Source organism: Tursiops truncatus, chromosome 9, assembly GCF_011762595.2.
Source record: "Tursiops truncatus isolate mTurTru1 chromosome 9, mTurTru1.mat.Y, whole genome shotgun sequence".
NCBI lineage: Eukaryota > Metazoa > Chordata > Mammalia > Artiodactyla > Delphinidae > Tursiops > Tursiops truncatus.
Window position 1 is genome coordinate 87,595,311 of NC_047042.1, and position 12,166 is coordinate 87,607,476.

Consider the following 12,166-nt stretch of genomic DNA (forward strand, 5'->3'; position numbering starts at 1 on the left):
TTTTTGTTTTTGTTTTAGAAGGGGTTCCTACAGATGACTAATGATTTCAAGAAAAAGCAATGCTCATAATTAAAATATCAGAATAGAAATATCTTTAGTAGATTTGCCATTTTTAAGGCAAACTTAGACTGGACTTTGTTTTTGTTTTTTGTCAATTTGTATTTTAATTGGTTCCTTGAACTAAAAAGTGTACCCTAGTTCCATTTAAGAAAGCTTTCAGTCACATTTAACATTATCCTTAGAATGCCCCATATTAAGGTAATTGTCACATTATTAGAAAATGTATCAACTCAAAGGAAAGTGCTGGAAATCCACACTTGTAACTTCTGGCTAGTTTTTAAAGCACCTTGAAATTCTTATAACACTATTAATGATGATGAAAACATTAAAATATTTACCCAGGTTTTTCTCTAAGTGATAACTAGGGTGCTTATAACTGGTAACCAAGTATTCTATAACTTTCTTACTGAATTTTCTTCTGCTTTGCAACACAGACTAATCTGTATTAAGTCACCTTTGGTCCAGGTGGTGGAGAAGGAACAAGGGAAAGCAATAAGCTGTTAAATGACCTGTCCCAGTGTAGAAAAGCCAAAGGACAGAATACGGAATCATATCAGATGTTTTGTTTACACTTCGTTGGGCAACTTAGGCCTACCTGCTAAGAAAATATGTTTAAGTCACCTTCAAGGGTGGCTAAACTTATTGATGTTTTAGGTAATAAAAGAGGCATTCATTTCAACACAAAAGACTTGGAGTCGATGGGGTATCATTTTTGTGATTCTCCCTTGGACTACAGTGATCCAGACCGAACCAAGGTAAGTAAAGTCCATTTGATGATACATCAGACCCAGACTCCAGTCTCTCAGATAACATAACCTGCCTATGGGCCTACAGCAGTTTGTTCCTTTTAATATCCTAACAGTGTTCAGTGTTTTTTGTACTTGATGTTCCAGGTATCTATAAATATTCAGTTTAATTAGGAAATAGTTATTTTATAATTAACTCATCTATCATTTTCCCCTAGTATTATCAGTGCCTGAAAGAATTAGAAGAAATGGAAAAACATATAAACTTGGAAGAAGTCCTTGATGATTCAGATACTTCTCTGAAAGAAATTACATTGGATCTAGAGTCTAGGTAAGTCAGGATGGTGGTAGTAATGTAATTTGCTGTGCTGTTCTACTGATACTATGCTCTTTATAATAATATGAGTATGTAATTTTCAGTCTGTACTGAAAATCCTGGCTATAGGTGGAGGAAAATTTTTCCCATGCACATTACTTTAGCCAGACCCCATCAAGACTTCATTTATTCATTTATTTAGATGATATTAATTGAGCACCCACTACGTACTGTATATGAAAGACATATTCAAATTGTTTTTAATGCTGTCATTACCCACAGAGAACTGACACACTTATAGAGATGCCATATAAATAATCTAAGTTAGTGAATAATAAGTGCAAAATTTAATGCCAAGGGAATGTTATTGGAAGAAGGAAGGTGCTAATTTTAGTGCAGTTCCTATAGGAAAAGCAGAACAAATGTTTGATTCTTCCAATTTATTTATAAATTTTCAGACTTTGAGTTAGTGCCCCTGTATTGTTTGCAGATAGAGAGTATCATTTTGAACTCAGATTTGTTTATATTTGACGTGTTCCAATCAGTTTCAGTCATCATTCTTCTAACACTCTTATAATGCCTAGAACTACCAAACATCTATACCACCTTTGTAAACATTCTTCTTATAATTAGAACTATTTCTACCATTCCAATAAGATAATAAAGTAAAAGTAACAGTTGAAATCTTAAAATACCACCAAAACATTCTGTAAATTAAAATAATTTATTATTTTTTGTAGTAGCCATGGCTCTGACAGTTCAGAATCCAGTGACTCTCAGACTGAGCTTCTCAAGTTAAGTTCTCAGGTACGACTGAAAATTTCTGCCTATGATATGGATATGCCAAATAAGTACTCTTCTTATTATGACTAACAATCAGGCAAAAAAGTTTGCAGTTGTATAATTATTGTATATCATAATTGTTATTTTCTTACTATGTACCATATCCTTAAATCATAGAATTTTCTAACCTTAGGGCTTTTTAATACTCTTGCTTATTGATGAGAACAGTTAAAATCCAGAGAGATTAAATTACATTTCAAAAGCCACACCGCTTGTTAATGAGAGTTGATAGCATAACATACATCACCTGACTGCTAGTCCTATATTGATTCATTCATTCATTCATTCATTTAACAACTATGTACTGAGCTCCAACTATGTGCTTGGGAATAGAGCAGTGAACAAAACAAGACAAAAATCCCTCCCTCTGTAACTTATATTCTAGTTAGTAAGTAAAATATCTGATGTGTTAGATGATCAGAAGTGCCCAAGGAGGAGATAAGAGCAGGAGGATTAGGGAGTTCAGGTGGTATTAGTACTGAATGTTTGTGCCCCCGCCCCAACCCTGACCTCCAATGTGACGGTGTTAGGAGGTGACCAAGACAAGCTTAGACAGTATTCTATTGGTACCTGTTAGAAAATGCTGTTATTGCCATGAAAGGACTTCTGCAGGTGATTGTGGAGAAAGCTCAGAAAGGAAGAGAGTGGGAGAGTAAGTGTCCATCTTTTTAGACAATACAAGTAATCATGTACAGATAAGGTCTCAGAAATGAAGAACACGTTACTGGACAATGGACAAAAAGCAGTCCTTGCTATAAAATGGTAAAGAACTTGGCTGAACTGTGTTTGTGTTCTAGCGTTTTGTGCAAGGTAGAACTTGTGAGTGATAAAATTGTATATTTAGCTGAGGAGATATCTAAGCAAAGTGTTGAAGGAGTGGCTTGGTTCCTCCTGATTGCATACAGTTAAATGCAAGAAGAGATAAGTGAACTGAAGAAGGAATTGTCAAGCAAAAAGGACCCAGAACATTGAAATCTGGAAAATTCTCAGCCCATCCATAATCCAAAGAATGAGAATGTGTGTTCAGAATAGAACAGTTAAGTGTGTGGAGAACCAACCATTTGATAAGGAGATGAGTGTGGGTATGAAGCATGGAACTAATCAGCCACCCCAGCAGGAAAACTGCCAGTTTGAACTGAAGGGGAGAGCCACAATTTTTAAATGTTACACTCCATTTATAGTTATTATAAAATATTGGCTATATTCCCCATGTTGTACAATTATCCTTGTAGCTTATTTTATACATAATAGTTTGTACCTCTTAATTCCCCACCCCTGTAATGCCCCTCCCCGCTTCCCTCTTCCCTCTGGTAACCACTAGTTTAATTCTCTATACCTGTGAGTCTGCTGCTTTTTTGTTATATTCACTAGTTTGTTGTATTTTTTAGATTTCACATATAAGTGATATCATTCAGTATTTGTTTTTCTGACTTATTTCACTTATCATAATACCCCTCAAGTCCATCCATGTTGCTGCAAATGGCAAAATTTCATTCTTTTTTTTGGCTGAGTAGTATTCCAGTGTGTGTGTGTGTGTCTGTGTGTGTGTGTACACACACAGACACACACACACTTACATACACGTCATCTTTATCCATTCATCTGTTAACGGACACTTCCTTAGGTTGCTTCCATATCTTGGCAATTGTAAATAATGCTGCTGTGAACATTGGGATGGATGTATCTTTTCAAATGAGGGGTCTTGCTTTTTTCAGATATATACCCAGGAGTGGAATTGCTGGGTCATATGGTAGTTCTGTTTTTGAGAAACCTCCATACTGTTTTCCATAGTGGATCCACCAATTTACATTCTCATCAATAGTGTATGAGGGCTCCTTTTTTTTTTTTTTTTTTGTGGTATGCAGGCCTCTCACTGTTGTGGCCTCTCCCGTTGCTGAGCGCAGGCTCAGCGGCCATGGCTCATGGGCCTAGCCGCTCCACGGCATGTGGGATCTTCCCAGACTGGGGTACGAACTCATGTCCCCTGCATCAGCAGGCAGACTCTCAACCACTGCGCCACCAGGAAAGCCCTATTTGTGTTCTTTTTGATGATAGCCATTCTGAGAGGTGTGAGGTGATATCTCATTGTGGTTTTGATTTGCATTTCCCTAATGATTAGCAGTGTTGAGCATCTTTTCATGTACCTGTTGGCCATCTGCATTTTCTCTTTGGAAAAATGTCTCTTTAGTTCTTCTGCCCATTTTTTAATTGGGTGGTATGGATTTTTGTTTGCTTGTTTGTTCTTTTTCTTTCTTTTTTGGTTGTGTGGCATGTGGGATCTTAGTTCCCTGACCAGGGATCAAGCCCGTGCCCGCTGTGGTAGAAGTGTGGAGTCTTAACCACTGGGCCACCAGGGAAGTCCTGGGTTGTTTTTTTGATGTTGAGTCATATGAGCGGTTTATATAGGTTGGATGTTAATCCCTTATCAATCATATCATTTGCAAATAGTTTCTCCCATTCAGTAGGCTTTTTGTTTCGTTTATGGTTTCCTTTGCTGTGCAAAAGATTTTAAGTTTAAATAGGTCCCATTTGTTTATTTTTGCTTTTATTTCCTTTGCTTTAAAAGATAGATCCAAAAAAATATTGCTACAATTCATGTCAGTGTTCTGCCTATGTTTTCCTCTACGAGTTTTATGGTTTCCAGTCTTACATTTAGGTCTCTAATCCATTTTGACTTTATTTTTGTATATGGTATTAGTGAATGTTCTAATTTCATTCTTTTACATGTAGCTGTACAGTTTTCCCACCCCCACTTGGTGAAGAGATTCTTTTCTCCATTGTATATTCTTGCCTCCTTTGTCATAGATTAATTGAGCATAAGTGTGTGGGTTTATTTCTGGGCTCTCTATTCTGTTCCATTGATGTTTATTTTTGTGCTAGTACCATACTGTTTTGATTAATGTGGCTTTGTAGTATAGTCTGAAGTCAGGGAGTGTGATTCCTCCAGCTCTGTTCTTTCTCAAGATTGTTTTGGCTGTTGGGTTTTTCATGTTTCCATATAAATTTTTAAAATATTTGTTCTAGTTCTGTGAAAAATGCCATTGGTATTTTGATAGGGATTGCATTGAATCTGTAGATTGCCTTGATCTTTCCATCTGTTTGTGTCATGAAGACAAATTTTCAAAAGCCCTGAAGGTGACTAAGAGATCATCAGGGCCATTAACACTAGGTTTTAACAGGGCAGACGGCTTCCAATAGAGGCCATGGAGGTGAGCCGCCTGGAGCTGTGCACTGTGGTGTGGGCAGAGTCCGGACAGAGAGCCAGGCATGAGTAGCACCCTGCCAAGCTGTTGGCGTGCTGTTGCCACCCTAGTGGGTCCAGAAGGCAGAGCACTGGGACAAGAGGATTATTCTTGACCATTAAGATCTCATTGAATCTGCTTTACTAGGTTTTGAGCTTGCTTGGGACCCATTCCCCATCCTTCTTTCCTTTTTCTCCCTTTTGCAATGGGAATGTCTTAGCCTATGCCTGTCCCACAGTTGTATTTTGGAAGCACATAACTTGATTGGTTTCATGGGTTCACAACTGGACAGGAAATTTACCTCAGGATGAATCATATTTTGAGTCTCATCCATATCTGATTTAGATGTTATTGAGATAAGACTTTGGAGTTTAGAGTTGATGCTGGAATTAGTTAAGACGTTAGGGGTTGCTGGGATGGGATGAATGAATTTTGCATGTGAGAATGACATGAATCTGAGGGGATTAGGGGTGGAATGCTATGGTCTAGATATTTCTGTCCCCCAAAGTCATATGTTGAAATTATAATGCCCCATATTATGGTACAAGAAGGTGGGGCCTTTGGGAGGTGATTATGTCATGAGGGCAGAGCCCTCTGAATGGGATTAGTGCCTTATAAAAGAGGCTCCAGAGAGATCCCTAGCCCCTTCTGCCTTGTGAGGATACAGCAAGCAGCTGCAACCCAAAAGAAAGCTCTCATCTGACCATACTGGCACCCTCATCTCAACCTTCCAGCCTCCAGAACTATGAGAAATATATGTCCCTTATTTATTAGCCACACAGTTGGAGGTATTTTGTTATAACAGGTGAATGGACCAAGACAGATGTTGTATTCATTTTCTATTGCTGAGTAACTAATTACCCCAAATTTTAGCAGCTTTAAACAAAAAACGTTTATTATCACATAGTTCCTGTGGGTCCGGAATCCAGGAGTGGCTTATCTGGGTTCCTTTATCTAAGGTCTCTGAAAAGACTGCAGTGAAGGTAGCCTAATCTCAGAAGCAGAATCCCATTACTTTTGCCATATACCATTCAGTAGAAGTAAGTCACTAGGTTTAGCCCAGTGACCTAGGATTACAGAAGGGTATGAATACTAAAAGATGGGGGTCATCAGAGGTCATCTTAGAGATTGTCTACCACAGATGTAAAAGCCATTACTTTGATTTGACGTTTGCCTCAAGGCTATGTTGAAGCCAACCTACAAATTCTAGAATTTGGGGCTGTTTTCCCTCTCAATTCAGTTTTTTTATCCACATTTTTTGAGCTGATTTCTTTCTTGTAGCACACCTTATCAAATAAAGCTAGCAACAACCAACTCATAGTCTAAACTTCCTGCCTCAAAATCTCTTTGCCCAATGACTCAGTTCTGTTATGTACATTTTCTGTCTTTCACACTGTCACAGAAGATAGTTTTACTAAATGTATCACCTCTATATAACTTGTGTCACTATTTTTCTAGGTTCCTATAACCACCTGTTGTTATTCAGTCACAAAGCCAATGACTGCCACATAATTTAGGTTTTTATTAGGACAGCATTCTATTTCTAGGTATCAGTTTCAACACTATTCATATTTTATTCATTAAAACAAAATTCTCAGAATCTCAGTAGCTTATAATAGCAAATACCTATTTTCCTGTTCATGGATCATCTATGGCTCTACTGGGCTAATAGGAGGTCAGTTGAACTTATATCCAGACTGTGGGTTGTTTCAGATCTATTCTACATTTCTTCCTCCCCCCACCCCAAGACCAGCAGCCAGTTAGGGTACGTTCTGCTCATGGTAAATCACAAGAGTTCAGGAGGGCACGCCAAACCATGAAAGTATGTTTAAAGTCCCTGTTTCTCATTCCACTGGCTAAATCAAGTCATATATCCAAATCTAACATAATGGAATAGGAAGGGTAAAAATTTGGGAACAATCCAGGGGGATCTATTCCCGGGGTAGGTACTAGAAGTGCAAAGGCCATGAGAAAGGAGCATGTCTGTCATCTTCTAGGAAGACCAAGGAGGCTAATTTGGGTAGAGAAGACTGAAAAAGGAGAACAGTGGTAAGAGATAAAGTGAGATAGGTGTTGGAAGTTGAGGGGGACAAATCATGTAAAACCTGGCTTAGGACTTCACTTTTTACTCTAAGTGAGTCTGGAGAGTTTTGGTCAGAGGAGTGACATGATGTGCTTTAAGTGTCAGCAAGGTCACTTTGGGTGTTGTTTTGAGAGTAGAATGATGAACCACAAGGGGAGACCATTTAAGGGGCTACTGCAGTTATCCAGGCAAGAAAAAGTGGTGGCTGGACCAAGGTGGTAGCCGTAGAGAGGATGAGAAGTGATCAGATTTTAGATATATCTGACAGAATCTAGAGAATTTGCTGATGGCTTGGGTGTGAGTTTGAACAATAAAAAGGAGAGCTAGAGGTCTCCAGAATTCTAGGCCTGAGCAACTGAAGATGGAGCTTCCACTTACTGACATGGGGACTATTTTCTTCTCTTCCTACTAAATCATGTTCTGAAGGTATGTATCAGGACTCCATCCATTGCAAGGAACAAAAAACTCTTCAAAAAAAATGGCTTAGCTGGGGTCTCCTGGTGGCGCAGTGGTTGAGAGTCCACCTGCCGATGCAGGGGACACGGGTTCATGCCCCGGTCCGGGAAGATCCCACATGCCGCGGAGCGGCTGGGCCTGTGAGCCATGGCTGCTGAGCCTGCGCATCCGGAGCCTGTGCTCCGCAACGGGAGAGGCCACAACAGTGAGAGGCCCACGTACCGCAAATTAAAAAAAAAGAAAAGACTTAGCTGAAAGGGGAATTGGTTGGCTTAGTAAGGGAAAAAGTCTAGGGATGACACTGGCTTTAGCCATGGCTTAAATAAGGGGCTCAAAGGATATCACTAGGATTCGAAGTTTTTTCCCCATTTTAATGTCATTTGTCATATCCAGACTGTGGGTTGTTTCAGATCTATTCTACATTTCTACATGCCTCTTCTGGGTTGGTTCCATTCTCAAACTCTCCTCTCTTGCTGGCGAAATGGAATTCCAGCCTCACATTCTCACAACTGTAAGTCTGGTAGATACCCTCTTTTCCAGTAGCCCCCTCAAAAACATAGAGTTTGATTCTTTTATTGTAGTAAAAATACACATAACATTTACCATCTTAGCCATTTTTAAGTGTACACTTCAGTGGTATTAAGTACATTCACATTGTTGTACAACCATCACCACCATCCCATAACTCCTGTCATCTTCAAAAACTGAAATTCTATACCCATTAATAACTCCCCATTCTCTGCCCCCCTGGCCCTTGGAAACCACTGTATACTTTCTTTCTTCATGATTTTGACTACACTAAGTACCTCATGTAAGTAGAATCATACAGTATTTGTCTTTTTGTGATTGGTTTATTTCATCTAGCATAATGTCCTCAAGGTTCATCCATGTTGTAGCATATTTCAGAATTTCTTTCCTTTATGAGGCTGAATAATATTCTATTGTACGTCTATACCACATTTTGCTAATCCATTCTTCCATCAATGGACACCAGGGTTGCTTTCACATTTTAGCTATTGAATTGAATAATGCTGCTATGTACATGATTGTACAGATGTCTCTTCAAGATGTTGCTTTTCATTCTCTTGGTTATATACCCTAAAATGAAATTGCTGGATCATATGGTAATTCTACTTTTAATTTTTTGAGGAACCTCCATACTGTTTTTCACAGCAGCTATACCATTTTACATTCCCATCAACAGTGCACACAGGCTCTGATTTTTCTACATGCTTGACAGCACTTGTTATTTTCTGGGTTTTTTTTTTTTTTTTAAATAATGGCCATTCTAACAGGTGTGAGGTGATATCTCACTGTGGCTTTGATTTGCATTGCCCTAATGGTTAGTGATAATTGAGCATCTATTTATATGCCTATTGGCCATTCATATATTTTCTTTGGAGAAATGTCTATTCAAGTCCTTGGCCCATTTCTGAATTGGTTTGTTTATTGTTGTTGTTGAGTTTTAGGAGTTCTTTATATATTCTGGACATTAATCCCTTATCAGGTATGTGATTTGCAAATATTTCTCCCATTCTGTATTTTGCCTTTTTACTCTCTGAATAGTGTCTGTGATGCACAAAATTTTTAAATTGTCATTAAGTTCAGTTTGTCTATTTTTCTTTTTTAAACCTTTGCCTTTAGTGTCATATCCAATATATCATTGACAAATCCAATGTCATGAAGCTTTTGCTCTATGTTTTCTTCTAAGATATTTATTGTTTTAAGTATTACATTTAGGCCCTTGATCAATTTTGAGTTAATTTTTGTATAAGGTGCTAGGTAAGGGTCCAACTTCATTCTTTTGCAACTCGATATCCAGTTTTCCCAGCACGATTTGATGAAAGACTGTTCTTTCCCTGTTGAATATTTTAGCACCCTTGTCAAAAATCACTTGACCATATATGCAAAGATTTATTCATGGGCTCTCTATTCTGTCCATTAGTCTATATGTCTGTCTTCATACCAGTACCACATTGTCTTGATTACTGTAGAAATGTAGTAAGTTTTGAAATCAGGAAGTGTGAACCCTCTAATTTCCTTCTCCCTTTTCAAGATTATTTTGGCATTCAGAGTTCCTTGAGATTCCATATAAATTTTAGAATGAATTTTTCTATTTCTGCAAAAAATATCATTGGGATTTTGCTAGGGATTGCATTGAATCCATAGATTGCTTTGGGCAGTATTGGCATTTTAATAATATTAATAAGTCTTCTAATCCATGAACAAGGGATGTGTTTATATTTATTTATGTCTTCTTTAATTTCTTTCAGCAATGTTTTGTAGTTTCCGTTACACAGTTCTTTCACCTCCTTGGTTAATTCCTAACTATTCTATTCATTTTGATGTTCTTATACATGGAATTGTTTTTGTAATTTCCTTTCTTATCTTTCATTATTTGTTTATAGAAATGCAACTGTTTTTGTGTGTTGAGTTTGTATCCTGATACTTTGCTGAATTAATGTATCAGTTCAAACAGGTTTTTTGTGGACTCTAGGGTTTTTAAATATATCATCTGCAAACAGAGATCATTTTACTTCTTCCTTTCCAATTTGGATGCCTTTTATTTCTTCTTCTTGCTTAATTGCTAGGGCTTGAACTTCCAATACTATGTTGAATGGAAGTGATGAAAGCAGACACCCTAGCCTTGTTCCTGATCTTAGAGGAGGTGCTTTTTGGTCTTTCACCATTGAGTGTGATGTTTGCTGTAGGTTTTTTATAGATGGCTTTTATTATGGTGAGATAGTTTCCTTCTATGCCTAGTTTGTTGAGTTTTTTTAAATCATGAAAGGGTGTTGAGTTTTGTCAGATGCCTTTTCTGCATTAATTGAGATGGTCATGTGTTTTTTTCCTCCATTCTATTGATTTGGTGTATTACATTGATCAATTTTCATATGTTAAAACTATCCTTGCATTCCAGATATAAATCCTATTTGGTCATGGTGTAAATCCTTTTAATATGCTGCTGAATTTGGTTTGCTATTATTTTGTTGAGGATTTTTGCATCAGTGTTCATAAGGGATATTGGTCTATAATTTTCTTGTAGTGTCTTTTTCTGGCTTTTGTATCACAGTAATGCTGGCCTTACAGAGTGAGTTAGGAAATGTTCCTTCCTCTTCAGTTTTTTGGAAAAGTTTGAGAAAGATCAGCATTAGTTTTTTAAATATTTGGTGGAATTCACCCAAGAAACTGTCAGGTCCAGGGCTTTATTTTTGGTTGGGAGAATTTTCATTACTGATTCAATCTCCTCAACTAGTTATATATAGGTCTACTCATATTTTCTATTTCTGCATGAGATAGTCTTGGTAAATTCTGTGTTTCTAGTAATTTGTCCATTTCATCTAGGTTATCTAATTTATTGGCATACACTTGTTTGCAATACTCTTATAATCCTTTCTATTTCTGTAGAACTGGTAGTAATATCTCTACTTTCATTTCTGATTTTAGTAATTTAACTTTTTTCTTAGTCCATTTAGCTAAAGGTTTGTCAATTTTGTTGATCTTTTCAAAGAATTAACTTTTGGTTTCATTGATTTTCTCTAGTTTTTCTATTTCATTTATCTCTGCTCTAATCCTTATTACTTCCTTCCTCTTCTGTCTGTGGATTTAATTTTTTCTTCTTTTTCTAGTTCCTTAAGTTTAAAGTTAGGTTACTGACTTGAGATCTTTAGTTTTTGAATGTGTTTATAGTTATAAATTTCCCCCTTAGCATTACTTTCACTGTGTCCCATAAATTTTGCTCTGTTGTGTTTTCATTTTCATTCAACTCTCTAAGTATTTCCTAGTTTCTCTTGTTTCTCTTGTGACTTCTTTGATTCATTGACTGTTTAAAAGTGTGTGTATAATTTCCACAATTTTTTGAACATTTTATTTTTCCTTTTGTTATTTCTAACTTTATTCCATTGTGGTAAGAAAAGATACTTTGTATGATATCTATCTTTTAAAATCTATTAAAACTTAATTGGTGGTCTAACATATGTTCTGTCCTGGAAAATGTCCTATATATGCACTTGAGAAGAATGTGTGTTCTATTTTTGGGTGGTGTTCTGTATATGTCTGTTAAGTTTCAATGGCTCATTGTGTTAAGTCCTTTTTCCTTATATACCTTCTGTCTGACTGGTCTCCCTATTGTAAGTGGCGTATTGAAGTCTCCTATTATATTGTAGAACTGTCTATTTCTCCCTTCAATTCGGTCAGTTTTTGCTTCATACATTTTGATGGTCTGTCATTAGGTATGTAAATGTTTATAATTAATTGTTATGTCTTCTTGCTGTATTGAATCTTTTAACATATCCTTTTTAAAGTAGTTTCTAGTAACATTTTTAAATTTAAACTCTATTTTGTCTAATAGAGCCACTCCTGCCCTCTTTTGGTTACTATTTGCATAGAATATCTCTTTCCTTCCTTTCACTTTCAACCA

At 36.9% G+C, this 12,166-nt stretch overlaps 2 protein-coding genes across 3 annotated transcripts in view; one reads left to right on the top strand and one right to left on the bottom strand.

Moving 5' to 3' along the window:
* Nucleotides 1-12,166, top strand: part of AGBL3 (AGBL carboxypeptidase 3) — a 97,887-nt gene that overhangs the window by 58,192 nt on the left and 27,529 nt on the right. Inside the window, 3 exon segments of the mRNA XM_073809963.1 lie at nt 715-815; nt 1,025-1,137; nt 1,863-1,929. Of these exon segments, the coding sequence (XP_073666064.1) occupies nt 715-815; nt 1,025-1,137; nt 1,863-1,929 (281 nt within the window).
* Nucleotides 1-12,166, bottom strand: part of CYREN (cell cycle regulator of NHEJ) — a 98,815-nt gene that overhangs the window by 12,378 nt on the left and 74,271 nt on the right. The window lies entirely within an intron of this gene.